General features: G+C 47.5%; 1 protein-coding gene across 13 annotated transcripts in view; it reads right to left on the reverse strand.

Annotated features, from left to right (window-relative positions):
- The window catches only part of EBF3 (EBF transcription factor 3), a 253,024-nt gene extending 239,618 nt beyond the window's left edge, over positions 1-13,406 (reverse strand). For all 13 annotated transcript variants that reach the window (XM_068257658.1, XM_068257651.1, XM_068257656.1 and 10 more), the window contains exons 1-5: positions 13,188-13,406; positions 12,758-12,914; positions 9,488-9,551; positions 8,776-8,831; positions 140-213 (exon numbers count right to left, since the gene is read on the reverse strand). In XM_068257658.1, coding sequence (XP_068113759.1) covers positions 140-213; positions 8,776-8,831; positions 9,488-9,551; positions 12,758-12,914; positions 13,188-13,321 — 485 coding nt within the window. In that variant the 5' untranslated portion in view covers positions 13,322-13,406. The remainder of the gene's footprint in view (positions 1-139; positions 214-8,775; positions 8,832-9,487; positions 9,552-12,757; positions 12,915-13,187) is intronic.
- Between the last annotated feature and the right edge of the window lie 2,366 nt (positions 13,407-15,772).

The following is a 15,772-nucleotide window of genomic DNA, read 5'->3' on the forward strand; positions in this document are numbered from 1 at the left end:
ACAATCAATGTGTGTGTGTGTGGGGGGGGGGGGGGGATAGAGTGTTGGTGGCCCTGTAGTGTTTAGGCCCCCTTCCACAAAAATTGGGGCTGGCAGTTGGGGTAACAGTGCTAATATGACACTTCAGCAACTTTCTTACCTGCACATAATCTCGTGTGTGAGCAGCACTCTGCACATCTCGGGGTTCTTGTCTTGACCCTCGTAGATAATTGCCTGTACAAAGTGAAATCAATTAGTGGGCTGGAACAATAGGACAGAGATCACAGGCTGCACCCCAGCACCAGCCACCCCATGCAGCAGGGCCCACACGTGTCTACCCAGCATGACTAATTACACTCAGGAGGGCCTGGACACATGCCGACCACTGCTGACCACACCAGAGGGGCGCTATGCCGCAGCGCTCCTCTAGGGGGCAGCAGAGAGCTCCCCTGTGTGACTGACTGTGCGCCCCCCTGGTCTAATCATGTCCGTGGGCCCCACAAGCTACACACTATTAACCTCTAGATGATTAGCCGTTTACTGGTGTCAGGGGATCATTAACACCTGCAGTGCTGCGAGTGACCCCTCCTGGGGATGCCGGGAGAGCACAGATATTTACACCCCTGTAATTTACCTCTCCATGGGGCTTACAGGGATCACACAGCTGTCCTGCAAGTGACAAGATTCCTCTAACCGCCCCCTGCCTGCTGGTTAACCCCTGCCCTGCTGGAACTACCTACTACCCTATCCCGTGTCACTAGCTTAACCCCTGCCCTGCTGGAACTAACTACTACACCAGCTTAACCCCTGCCCTGCTGGAACTAACTACTACACCATCATCTGTCACTATCTTAACCCCTGCCATGCTGGAACTACTACACTATCGTTAGCTTAACCCCTGCCTTGCCTGGAACTAACTACTACACTATCCCCTGTCACCAGTTTAACCCCTGCCATGCTGGAACTAACTACATTACCCCCTGTCACTAGCTTAACCCCTACCATGCTGGAACTAAATACATTACCCCCTGTCACTAGCTTAACCCCTGCCATGCTGGAACGAACTACCCTGTCCCCTGCCACTAGCTTAACCCCTGCCATGCTGGAACTTGCCACACTATCCCTGCCATGCTGCAACTAACTACACTATTCCCTGTAACAACAATAACCCCTGCCATGCTGCACATAGCTCCACCAGTACCTAGCACTACTTTAACCCTTGCCATGCTGCGTCTGACCCCATTAGACGTTATTGCAACAGCTTGTTACAGCTTTAACCCATGCCATGCGGCAGATGAACCCATAACTAGTCCATACTAGTACTGCATTAACCCATGCCATGCTGCAGATGAACCCAAAACTAGTCCCTCCCTACTACTACAGCATTAACCCATGCCATGCTGCAGATGAGCCCATAACTCCATATTACTGCATTAACCCATGCCATGCTGTAATAGACCTAATTATTTTCTGTGGCATTAACCCATGCCAGACTAACCCATGCTAACCCCAATCACAAAATGAACCCTTTCCATGCTGCAGTCAACGTCATATTTTCCCCATTTACAACTTTGATTATTCACAGTCCCTGGATTAAGCTGGAACTGCCTGAACATTAACTCTTACAGTGCTGCCACCATCAGGTCTGTCTTATGACATTAACCCTTCGTGCTCCAACTGGCCCTGATTTCCAGTTACAACACACAGAGCCGGGGCTGACCTCATCATTCCAGGTCATAAAATAGGAGAGGAGAGGAACCCAAACAGTGTGTGACAAGTGGCCCTATCCCGGCACGCTGGGTGACATGTGACACAAACAATGATAATAGAAACACGACCTGTGCACTAATCGATGATCACTGTGCATTCTGTGGTGCCTGTGACCAGAGCCTGAGCCCACTGCCCCCCCCCCTTCCTGCACGTGGGGGGCTGCCAGTAGGGGGGGCGCCCTGAGGAAGCAATGTGACAACCTCCCACACGCGGAGATGGGGAGCTGCCAGGAGAATTGGGGGGGGGGGGGGCTGCGCCCTGTGGAAGCAGTGTACCCCCCCCCCCCCCCAGATGGAGAACAGAGGCTGCACCCTGAGGAAGCGGCGTGCCGAGCCTGGTGCTCCGCAATATGCTGATCGCTGGATGATATTTAGAGAGGAAACGCTAATGGGCAATCTGCTGTTTATTTTGAAAGTGCTAACAATGATTTTTCTTTGGTAAAAAGGCAGAGTGTGTGCGAGTACGGATGGCTGGCTTTTGAGCATGGGCTCTGACAGATGGTGCAGGGGATAGGTGCTGAGCTCCTCCAGCATGGAAGGAAGGAGCGGTGCAAGGCTGCTGAAGGAGGCCTGGATGGGGGAGACAGGGAGGATGGAAGAAAGGATGGAAGACAGGATGGATGGATGGATGGGGTAAGACAGGGAGGATGGAAGACAGGATGGATGGATGGGTAAGACAGGGAGGATGAAAGGAAGGAAGGAAGACAGGATGGATAAAAGGAATGTAGATAGGATGGATGGAAGTAATGTAGATAGGGTGGATGGAAGGAAGGAATAATGCAGGGTAGAGAGATAGATGCAGGATGGAAGGGAGGCCAAATGGGTGGATGGAAGGCAGGAAGGATGAAATGAAGGCAGACAGGAAGAAGGGAAGGGAAGGAAGGTAGGATGGTTGTATGGAAGGCAGGAAGGATGAAATGAAGGCAGACAGGAAGAAGGGAAGGAAGGTAGGATGGTTGTATGGAAGGATGGAAGGATTGGGCACACTTGCTCTCTCCAGGGCTGGCCGTCACACAGTTGCCATGCCCTGTAAGAGAGCCGATCTTCCAGCCAAGCTGCTACCAGCCTCCATGCCGGGCTGGGTGCCATGCAGAGCGGCTGGCTGCTGCTGACTGGCCGGCACCGGCACTATATCCGTATCTGGGTCACAGCAGCCGAGGGGGGCACTATTCATTGTAACTCTGCACAACGTGAGGAAGAACAGACAGTATCCGGGCGTTACTGTGGGATTCACTCCTGGGGACACTCCTGCTCTTCCTGGCCTACTGATTACATGATAATAACATCATATTAATCTGTTATCTTTAAACATATTCACTGCGAAGGATCACGTGAAATAAATGACGGAGGTTTCATCCAAGGTTAATGGGTGGTGGGCTGTTGTAGGTACTCTGGGGGGCTTCCTGGCTGGCCCTGAGTCAAGCTAAGTGCAATAACCGCTTGCTGCAAGCGCTGAGCGCTCCCGAACGCCTGCTGCAAGCGCTGAGCGCTCCCGAACGCCTGCTGCAACCGCTGAGCGCTCCCGAACGCCTGCTGCAACCGCTGAGCGCTCCCGAACGCCTGCTGCAACCGCTGAGCGCTCCCGAACGCCTGCTGCAACCGCTGAGCGCTCCCGAACGCCTGCTGCAACCGCTGAGCGCTCCCGAACGCCTGCTGCAACCGCTGAGCGCTCCCGAACGCCTGCTGCAACCGCTGAGCGCTCCCGAACGCCAACTACTGAGCACATCCCAAACGCCTGCTGCAACCGCTGAGCACTCCCGAACGCCTGCTGCAACCGCTGAGTGCTCCCAAACGCCTGCTGCAACCGCTGAGTGCTCCCGAACGCCAACTACTGAGCACATCCCAAACGCCTGCTGCAACCGCTGAGCACTCCCGAACGCCTGCTGCAACCGCTGAGTGCTCCCGAACGCCTGCTGCAACCGCTGAGTGCTCCCGAACGCCAACTACTGAGCACATCCCAAACGCCTGCTGCAACCGCTGAGCACTCCCGAACGCCTGCTGCAACCGCTGAGCGCTCCCGAACGCCTGCTGCAACCGCTGAGCGCTCCCGAACGCCAACTACTGAGCACATCCCAAACGCCTGCTGCAACCGCTGAGCACTCCCAAACGCCTGCTGCAACCGCTGAGCACTCCCAAACGCCTGCTGCAACCGCTGAGTGCTCCCGAACGCCTGCTGCAACTGCTGAGCGCTCCCGAACGCCAACTACTGAGCGCATCCCAAGCGCCTGCTGCAACCGCTGAGCGTTCCCAAATGTCTGCTGCAACTGCTGAGCGCTCCCGAACTCCAACTACTGAGCGCATCCCAAACGCCTGCTGCAACCGCTGAGCGCATCCTGAACGCCTGCTGCAACCGCTGAGCACTCCTGAACGCCTGCTGCAACTGCTGAGCGCTCCCGAACACCAACTACTGAGCGCATCCCAAACGCCTGCTGCAACCGCTGAGCGCATCCTGAACGCCTGCTGCAACCGCTGAGCACTCCTGAACGCCTGCTGCAACCGCTGTGCGCTCCCGAACGCCTGCTGCAACCGCTGAGCACTCCCGAACGCCTGCTGCAACCGCTGAGCGCTCCCGAACGCCAACTACTGAGCACATCCCAAACGCCTGCTGCAACCGCTGAGCGCTCCCGAACACCTGCTGCAACCGCTGAGCGCTCCCGAACGCCTGCTGCAACCGCTGAGCGCTCCCGAATGCCAACTACTGAGCGCATCCCAAATGCCTGCTGCAACCGCTGAGCGCATCCTGAACGCCTGCTGCAACCGCTGAGCACTCCTGAACGCCTGCTGCAACCGCTGAGCGCTCCCGAATGCCAACTACTGAGCGCATCCCAAATGCCTGCTGCAACCGCTGAGCGCATCCTGAACGCCTGCTGCAACCGCTGAGCGCTCCCGAACGCCAACTACTGAGTGCTCCCAAACGCCTGCTGCAACCGCTGAGCGCATCCCAAGCGCCTGCTGCAACTACTGAGCGTATCCCAAATGCCAACTACTAAACGCATCCCAAACACCTGCTGCAACCGCTGAGCGCATCCCAAACACCTGCTGCAACCGCTGAGCGCATCCCAAATGCCTGCTGCAACTACTGAGCGCATCCCGAACGCCTGCTGCAACCGCTGAGCGCATCCCGAACGCCTGCTGCAACTGCTAAGCGCCTGTGAGCAGCTGCTCCAACATCTCTGTACACTACAAGTCCTGACTTCTTCTTCAAAAATATCCTGTGATTTATTTATTTATTTATTAAACCCAAGGACATTTTGGAGAATCAGAACCAGCAGGGGGCCCCATGCGGCCCCCGGGCCATCACTTGAGCGTTAAGTTCCAAGCTAGGCTCCTGCTACTTGCACTGGGGCCTCCCACAGCTTCCCCTCCACCCAGCTGCATCTCATCAGCAGGCTCAGGGCCCTGCTTCCACTAACACTAATCAGCTGCAGGCTGGGTCATTACATGTCCCGGGCAGGAGCTGGGCAAGGCTGCTGCCTGTAACGCTAAACACATGGCTGTCACAGCTCCTCTCCCTGCAGCCCCCCAAGCCAGAGACCCCAACAGTCTGGGCCTTCCACATACAGGCCCTCTGCTATCTGCGGCCCCCCAGCCAGAGCCCCCAGCAGTCCTGCTCTTCCACCTACAGGCAATGAGGGCCCTCTGCTATCTGCAGTCCCCCAGCCAGAGACCCCCAGAAGTCCTGCCCTTCCACCTACAGGTAATGAGGGCCCCTGCTATCTGCCGCCCCTCAGCCAGAGCCCCAGCAGCCATGCCCTTCCACCTACAGGCAAGGGGGTCCTCTGTACCTGCAGCCCCCCAGCCAGAGACCCCCAGAAGTCCTGCCCTTCCACCTACAGGCAATGAGGGCCCTCTGCTATCTGCAGCCCCTCAGCCAGAGCCCCAGCAGCCCTGCCCTTCCACCTACAGGCAAGGGAAGGGGGTCCTCTGTACCTGCAGCCCCCCAGACAGAGACCCCCAGAAGTCCTGCCCTTCCACCTACAGGTAATGAGGGCCCCTGCTATCTGCCGCCCCTCAGCCAGAGCCCCAGCAGCCATGCCCTTCCACCTACAGGCAAGGGGGTCCTCTGTACCTGCAGCCCCCCAGACAGAGACCCCCAGAAGTCCTGCCCTTCCACCTACAGGTAAGCAGGGCCCCCTGCTATTAGCAGCCCTTCAGCCAGAGACCCCAGCAGTCCTGCCCTTCCACCTACAGGCAAGGGGCCCTGTGCTATCTGCAGCCCTTTAGCCAGAGCCCCCAGCAGTCCTGTTTCCTTTCCCTTCCACCTACAGGCAAGTTGGGCCCTCTGCTATCTGCATCCCCCTGCCAGAGCCCCTAGCAGCCCTGCCCTTCCACCTACAGGCCCCCTATCTGCAGCACTACCCCCCCCCCCCCCCCCCCATCCAGAGCCCCCAACACTCCTGCCCAGGCACTGCCACAGCGCACAGCAAGCCCAGCCACTGACTGACAAGGTGAGCCAGACAGACGGCCCAACATTTGGGAAGCTAAATCCCCCTCAGCAGCACCTCATAAAACCACTAATTGGGTATCTATTTTATTCCCTTCCAGGGACCTGACACATCTATATAGCTGAGCAGAAGGCCTTCACTATACATGTCCTGCATGTCATTAAATATATGTATAACCAATATATAGAAATCCTTATGTGTGTGTATATATATATATATATATATATATATATATATATATATATATATATATATATATATATATATATATATATATATATATATATATATATATATATATATAAATCCTAATGTGTGTGTGTGTGTATATATATATATAGTAATGGCCTTATTTCTGCACATGTATTTCCACCCATCCCCACTCATGTTTAGCTATAGATCACTCAATACACACCAGAGACGTTTGTTTTGAGATCTGTCAGCAATCAGTGTTCTCGACCTTTATTAGATATTTGAAATAAATGCATTGATGGGACTATTACCCTATCCAGGATCATGGCTCCCATTAGAAGTGCTGACTTTAACCCTTCCAGTTCCATATACAGATGCTAACAGACACATTATACTATAAATAATAATAATGGTTATTTTTGCACAGTGGAGGGGAGTTGAGAACCACAGAGACCCTCATCAGTGGGACAACTTCCTCTCCTATCCCTGCTATAGGGAGGGATGGCTGCAGTGAGTAGTGCTACACACATATACATAGGGGAGAATGGAGGGATAGGTGGGATATATTGCTAAGGGGGGTCCTGGATGTGTTATAGAGACAGTGTGGGGCTCCCTATCCCTTGCCTGTTGTACTGCCTGTTGCAGTCCCTGTTCCAACTGTCATAATAATAATTATAATAATAATAATAGCATGAATAAACAGATCGTGTCTAGCAGAAGCCCGCCAGACCCATCAGATCCCCCTCCAGCGCTGATTGTCTCATCCCTCCGCTATTTAGATATGATTTATTTTTCGGGTTTGTAGCACAAACAGAAATCTATAAACTGTCGGTTCAGCGCCATTTAATCTTTGATCAGTTACTGGCTGGGAGATGTGAAATGCTCCGATTGTCGGCTCTATTTAGGCTCTGACATCCCTCCAGCTAAATGAACAATAAATAAGTACCTCCGTTTGTACTGCATTCTGTCTTTGTCATTTATTTTTGCGCCATTGTATTTATTTATTTTTATTTCACTTGTTGTAATTTTTATTCACCGCGTCCCCCCTTTATAAAAAGCCATCGTGCGGCTATCATCGGAGCCCCCTGTTATAAAGCGAGCGCTATTTATTGAGCTGTTTGTACACAGAGGAGGCGGCAGACGCGGGAGCGCGATACGCGGAGTGCCTGGCTGGGACCTTGCCTGCCTGACTGCCTGCCTGCCTGCCCGTCCCCTCCTGCCTGTTCCCTCCTGCCTGCCCGTCTGCCCGTCCCCTCCTGCCTGACTGCCTGCCTGCCTGCCCGTCCCCTCCTGCCTGCTGGCTGTCACTTCATCTACTCCTTAGGAAGGGACTCAAGAGGCATCAGTGACAAATCCGAAGACAATACCAAAAAGGAAAAAAAAGAATTGGAGGTTTGCTCTTTTCGCCTGCGGCCGAATGGGATGAAAAACGCCAGGTTGCAATAATTGGGGCGTTTAGAGAGCGTTCTCGGGTATGACGCTTAAAAAAACATTTTGAATCTCTTTGCAGAGAATACTGCTTTTTTTTAATTTTTATTTGAGTTTTTATATATATAGTCAAATATATTTACATATGTAAACTCTTATCAATCCGTTAATACACGTCACTTCTGTGATTTGTAGAATTAAAATGGTCAGCAGTGGGCACTGATGGCACCTACAGTGGAAATACTTTATATGGTATCTATTGTATACAACTGTCTATAATGGGTAGTTGCAACTGATCATCGTAATAATAATATAATATATATATATATATATATATATATATACACACACATATATATATATATATATATATATATATATATATATATATATATATATATATACATATACACATATATATACTTTGGGAGGATGTCCCCTGTCCCGACGCCTTCTCCAGGAGGACTCCCTTGTCCCGACGCCTGATTGCTATGGATCTTTATTGATAACCTCCCCTTCCTATCAGGTAAGTTGTACACGACAGGTTAAATAATTTAATAAGCTGCCGCGTGTAATTATGTTATTTACAAGGCGTGACAGGGACCGCTGCTGCCTGATAGAGGCACCACTGGCAGGGGGGCAGGCGGCTCTGGGTGACCCCTTCAGCCTGCAGTGTGAATTATGGAGATTGGGGGGACCCCGGAGGTAAACAGAGACAGGCTGACTCTTCACCTCGGTGCAGTCAGCTCACAGATCCCCCTCTGCCCATTGTCTCTATGGGTTACAGTCATGTGGTGAGAAGGGCTCATTACAGAGTGTCAGGGGCTCAGGCAGTACTACCTGCTGTATATTCTCCAAGAACACTTCCTTATGCTTCCTGTGCAGAGATTTGAGCACCCCCCCCCCCCCTCTCAGCCTCCCCCACGCTTCCCAAAGAGGAAAAAGTTGTGGGGAACACTCACCTGTTTGGTCATGGAGTCTATTAACCGCACATAAAGATCTTGTTCTGTTCTGACTCCTGTCAAGGAGGGGGGGACAAGAAAGGTGAAAAATATCTGTCAGATTTTTATTTTTGTTTATTTTTGAATTTTTTTTTAATTTTACCAGGATCTCTGGCAAATGACTAATAGCACGCCTAATCCAGCTGCCTAATCAATTGCCCAACAACAGGTTAATCATTAAACTGCCAGCTAAACGTGTCTGCTCATTGCTCAATACACTCAAAAAGACACCAAACACAAAAACGATAATAGCTCACCCCAAACTTGCACCTCGTCACCCCCATACTCTATTTCTTAATTTTGTAACATTATCAGGATTATTATTTGGGGACTATAAAAAAAAATAAATAAACGTGAACAAAAGCTACCCAGACATATAAAAGTGGGAGAAAAAAATGCTTAAAAATAAATGAAGATTGGTCTTAACTAAAAAAGGTTATAAAATATCGCAAAGTAAGGATGGCCATAGTGATAGATCCTAATCTATCACAATCACCGTTACAAGCTGATATTATGCTTCAGCAGTCAGTATTGTGACTAATATATTTCTGTTTTCTATTTGCTTTTTTATCTCTGACATTTCTAAGTAAATAATAAAAATAGACATAAATCAACCAGGCAATAAGGAACAAGTCAGTGTTTGTAGAGTGCATAGTAAAATGAATGAACTTACCATTACTGTATAATAACTGTAGTTTGTAGTGAATCCCATTATTAGTTTTTTCGCTATTTGGCTCCTGCAAACAACAGCAGAGGGTTACTTTTCTGTCTAATAAATGATATCAAGTCTCCCCCCTGTCATGTAGTGTGAGTTGCTGGGGGCATATTGGTCTGGGCTGTTGTACTCTGCCTGCCTTGCCTGCCTGCAACTGTCAGTGATAGAACGGACTGCTTTTTTTGTGTTTCAGCTCCTAAATGAGTCAATATGTCCTGATAAGTTTATAAGTCATCAGCTAAGTCGTGGAAGCCAGTGGTGACTGGGGCATCGCCACGTGGTGCTGCCCCCTCTAGAGTACACTAGGGCTAATTTTGGCCAATTCCAGCAGAACAAAAAAATGATGCTTTGACCAGTTGCCCCAGCTTGTGAGGTCTAGGAGTAGGAGAAGAGGTCTCGGAAGGGAGTATGAGGTCTAGGAGTGAGAAGATGGTGTCTCGGGATAGGATCCTACAGCCAGTGAGAGACATGTTGGCCATTAGGTACTAAACTATATTTAAAAAAAAAAATCACTGCTGCCCATTTTTTTGTTTTTGTTGGATTTAAAACCTCTACAAGAGGAGACCTCAGTAGGACCAGACTAGATTTCTCCCCCAATCTAACAACTGTCAGGCAACAGTCATCACATTCATTTTATTTTCTACTTTGTTGGTCAGTTCCCTTTGTGGTCTCAGTTTACTTGCATGCATAAAGTGTATATATATATATATATATATATATATATATATATATATATATATATATATATATATATATATATATATATATATACACACACACACACATACACACATACATACATACATATACACCCATTTTTTTAAATTATCATTGTAATTATTATCAAGTTATTTGCACGTGATATGTGCAAAATAACCTGCATTTGAAAATCATGCTTTTATTATGCACTCTTCCAGTTGCTTGGCTTTGTGGTGCACTTTACAGGCTGCCAGTGAGACTGCCTAATATGCATTAAAATCCCCCTTTGTTTTCCCTCGTACTGACCAGCTGTCCCAGTCGGGGGACTCCTAGGGACTCGTGCACAGCAGAGGGAGGGAATGACCAACATCTATTAACATTACATGTGTACTTCTGTTTTGACTGCTGGTTTTGCCAATCTGTTAAATCTTGGGAGAATTTGGAAGTCCAGGCATTGTGGGAAGAACAGCTAGTGCAGCAGGGTCACTTTTTATTGGTTTTTATTTCAAAATGGTTTCATTACTATTATTTTATTATCTAAGAGCTCTAATAAGGGCATATGTGAAATTTCATCTATGCATTAAAACACTGTTCATTTTTGTTTATTTTTAGCTTAGCGTTTTTGGATAGCTGAACGTTAGTAAAAAAGAGAAAGGGGCTACTATGCATTAATTTAGCATTTATTTAATTGCCTGTCAACTAGATCCAAAAGGGACAGCAGTGCTTAGACAACGTCAACTAGTAGTAGCTTATATTATTGTTTACATGTATCGGTTCTTGAATCCTAAAGTGAACGCAAGTAACGGCAAACTGTATGTATTTATACACAGGAACGCTTGGTTTTTTATTTGTTTTTGTTTATTTGTTTTTGTTTATTTTTCTTTCATGACATACATGGCACAAGTACAGCCTACTATTCTCTAAAATATCTGAACTGTTTCATTTCCTCCTAATAATTTAAAACTAAGAAAGAAAGATTGAAACGCCGGTTAGTGTCAAACGGCATTATTATTATACATTTTTATTTGTATGTGCTCCTAATATGGAAGTGTTTGAGAGGTCACCATAACTATGTATGGACAGATGTACCCCTAAATATGTGGCATTTAAGACAGGACATTGTTGTTATACACGCTTGGTTGGTAAAAGCAGGTGAGTGATTTGCACCCAAATTATTTTTTTTAATTATTATTTTATTTTTGTTTTCTTGCCTTAGCTTAGGCACATGCATGAGAAGGGGAGACCCCCACGCATTTTCTTTTTTAAAATGTTATTTAAAAAGTATGAAATGCAGGGACATGTGTAGGTCCATGCATGACATGTGAAGGATAGGAGGAGGAAGAATATTATATTTAAAAAGCTTTCCCTCTATCTGAGGAACGTGCATGATACCCATAATATATGTTATCTTAATGGTGTACAAAGTTACAGTGACAGAAGTGTCCATGCCTGGTATAAAAGATCCCCAGTTTGCATGACAATTTAATGTATAACCCTTTTAATGGGTTTGAGCAATTGCTCAGGTCACTTAAGATCATGTGCAGCATTCAGGCTATATTTAATCTATATATTTAGGTGGTACATGGGCAATGCTGCATGGCATAGGTGGTGCCCACCTTGCATGGAATTTGTAAATATATATATTTTTTAGACTTTGAGTAGTTAAGTCTGTCACTAAAATAGAAGAATAAATGAGCATAAAAGTTATAAATTAAATATTTTTTTTCATAATGTTGAATGTATGGGGTATTAGAATAGCCATACATGGCACAAATGAAGTCTAATAAACATGTTTTCTTCCACCCCTGAATTTGGCATATTTAGGGGTCATGGGTGATCCTATATAACCATATTACTGCTATTTCTCTAAATGCATCAAATCTAGAGGTAATACAGGGCATACATATTTAGTATGTATAGCTTTATTACTACATGTGTTCATTTTAGTAGAATGCCCATCTGATGCCCCAGTAAGCATAACATAATGTTTAGGGGTACATAAGTCATTTCTAATAAGCATCTATTTTTAATACTAAAAATGTATTTTATGGTGAATTAAATGTCAATATAAGGCGTGAGTAATGTCCAGAAAGCACCAATACGCCAAATAAGGGGGTACTGCATGCACCCTACATGGCATAGGTGGCACAAGTGATGCCCCCAACAAGCATGATTCTTTTTTTTTGCTAAATATGGTAAATTTAGAAGAGTTAAATGTTTATGGAACGGTATAAGTGACGCCCAGTAAGTATAACTATGGCAATTATAGCGGGCACTGGCTTGCCCATGCCTGGCATAAGTGGAACTCAAGAAATTTTTTTTTCTAAATCTGATAAAATGTCAGGTCTGAAAAATTGGGTATTAGATGTCCTGCCCACGTGCAGGGGAGAGGAGCGTGCCTGTAACATGCCATGCTTTGCAAATAAGTCCCTGGAAATGTCAATGGTCATTTTTGGGGGTTTGTAAATTTTGTAATTTTTTTTTTTCAAAAATTGTAATTTTTTTTTTTTTTTAAATCTCTCCACTTACTTTATCTTTCTCCACAAAGTCCACGAACGCCGTCCTCTCGATCTCCACCGGCTGCCCCTGCCTGTCGTAGAGAGCGAGCACGAAGTGGAAAAAATTGGATTTCCTCAAGTTGGAGGGCGGCTGCTTCTCGAAGTGCGCCCGGGCCAGCCCCACGCCGCTGCGGGAGGAAAGGGAGAGAGGTCTGAGCCTGGCATTGGGCTGCAGGAGGAGGAGGGGGGTGATGCCAGGATGATCCTAGGCATCTATCTGGCTGGCGTGTATCAACCAAGCTACTGTAACAACCAGAGACACTCACAACAGAAAAACCACTCAGCTACATGGGGGGAATAGAGAGAGAGGGAATGGCAAAGTGATAGATCTACAGACACACTGAGGGGGGATTTACAATCAGGGACGAGGAATAAACCCAAAGACCATTTGGCACACGTACCTCTGGGCGGCTGTGTTTGCATCCACTACCCCTGCCGTATGCATCCATGAGCGGACTGGATTCAGCCCACCTCCCAGCGGTTCCTCTTTCATGGTGGTCCCACCTCTTGGTATATTTTCCTGAATCCCAAACATTAAAACTGAATTTTTTGGGGTGGCCACACAACCAACGCTCCTGCCAAGTTGGGGGGGTTCAAAATAATAATAATTTAAAAAAGTAAAAAAAGACAAAAATAAAAAAAAGAACCAAAAAAAATTAAAGTCAAGAGGGTTATCCCCCCTCTCAGTTTTCTCCTCTCCTTGGTGGTGACTCTAAACTCCCCAGGACCAGTAGGAGAGAGAGAGAAAGAGTGCCTAGTTCAAGTCTTGCTATGCTTCTTCTTCCAAGCTGTCCTAGGGTTGGCACGGTCTAAACAATTTGCACAACACTTGGACTGCCTTCCTCTAGTCGTTGTTGTGATAGATATTAAAAAAAAAAAAAAAAGTGCCACTAGCCCCCGAAATGTTCTCGCAGAGAAGAGAGGCAGAATAAATATTTTTAGTTGGTGTTTGTAGAGGCTCTCAACGTGGTGTCATCCCAGCGAAACAGCATCAAAAAGGCTTCAGGACACTGCTGAATAGAGTACTTCTGGCAGAGATCTCCTGCTCCAAAAGACAAATAAACCAGAAAAAAATGATTGCCACGGAGGTGTTCCTGGACACAGGAGAGCCTGATGAGGGGCCTTTAGCGTCTCGCAGAATGGATGGAAGCGAACAAAACTCAGCCCTCTATCCCCTAGGAATGGAACCTTTCCCGGGAGCCAAAACTCTAAACCCCGGGGAGAGGCGCTGTCAGCCGCTGACGCGCGCAGGGCGGAGTTATGCCCTTATACGGGTGAGTAGCACTGCCTCCACCACCACCACCAGCCTCCTCTCCTCCAAGCTCTGCCGCCCCCTCCGCCGCGTCGTACTCCCCCTCTTTCTGCGCCTCCCTCCCCTCTCTGTGCTGGAAGCCCAGGCAAGAGCTTCGCTTGTTTAGTGCTGAGTGACTGCTGCTGTAACCTCACACTGGCTGGCTGCACTTATTCCGGCTTATAATGCATGGGCTGCTTTTTTTTATATATAGATCAGCAGCCAATGAAGTTATCATTCAGCCAAATAAATCTTAAAGGAAACAAGTGGCAGCCAAACAGGACAAAAAAAAATTAAAAAATATTTTTTTTTTTGCAGGAGGCAAACTTACTGACTTGTGCACCATGTGACACCTAGAAGGAATCCAAAAATGTATATACAGTATAATATATATATATATATATATATATATATATATATATATATATATATATATATATGATATATATTATAGTACACACAAACACTTACACACACAGGTTTCAAACATTTTATTACATTACAGATTATGATCACTGGAGACTTCTGTGTGTTTCATATAAAATACAAGGATGCCAATGCATAGGTATTCTCCTCATATGTCCATGATGCCAACTTGCCCCATTTATCTGATGAGCGTGTATATAGCACACTTGTAGGACGTATATGTGCCTAAACATGTCATAAATATGTGTTTCACATACATGAGAATATATATATATATTATATACACACACACACGCCTTTTGTTTTCCTCTTGTAGCAGCACGATCAATGCCAGCTGATGATTATTATCACAGGGGGCAATATGTTGAGTGCTCAGCAGCAGCAGCCTTGAAGCAGTCATGTGTTATATTGCTGTAAAGGATCCACAGCATTCTATATGAATGGACAGCCCGTGCATGGGGCATGGGACGTGCTCAGAGGGACCTGCAGTGGATTGAACCTGAGGACAGAGAAAGGGGGCCCTCTGCACCACAGATCCTCCAGGAGAAGCTCCGTCCAGGGCCGGGACCTGGCAGCTGACAGCAGCGAGCAAATGTTTCCCCAACACCTAAATGATCTTTAGGAAGGGGGGAGGGGGGGGGGATTTTGGGGGTGTCTGATGTGATGTCTTCACACCACTGCTGATCAGGGGGGAAAGTAGAAAGCCTGCTGGGTTAGGTGTAAAGTAATAGAGATGGAAATGTTCTGATTTGTTGCAAAACTTAAAAAGCAGATGCCTGAGTAGGAGTGCTACCCCTGCAGCAGCTGTCTGGGACGCAGAGAGGACCACAGCCTCTGTGTGGATGCAGCAAGGGCTGATGTGGTCACTCAGCGCTGGGATGGGGCAGGTGAGTCCAGGGAGGACAGAATTACACCTCCTGCTTTGTGCAGAGGGCGTCTGCAATCCGGACTCCAGAGCAGACACACACAGCGCGCCTTGGACCTCTTTCTATAGAGCCCTATTATAAAATAACACTAATGACTAGCCAGCCATCTACAGGAGGAGATCATTCGCGCTGCTAAGTGCTATCACTGGCAGGGTAGGTACTCCAATATTTTAATTAATCAGTGGAAATCGAAGCCCAGAATGTGTTACCAGGAGACCCCTGCCACCCCCCCCCCCCCCCTTACTTTTTTCTTCCTAAGGTTAAGGGATGGTAAAAAAGCATACATGTATTCTAAAGCAATCTATTTGGCCGGTGTTGGGGGGTTAATGACTATTGCCAAAGA

Source organism: Hyperolius riggenbachi, chromosome 10 (genome assembly GCF_040937935.1).
Source record: "Hyperolius riggenbachi isolate aHypRig1 chromosome 10, aHypRig1.pri, whole genome shotgun sequence".
NCBI classification, from domain to species: domain Eukaryota; kingdom Metazoa; phylum Chordata; class Amphibia; order Anura; family Hyperoliidae; genus Hyperolius; species Hyperolius riggenbachi.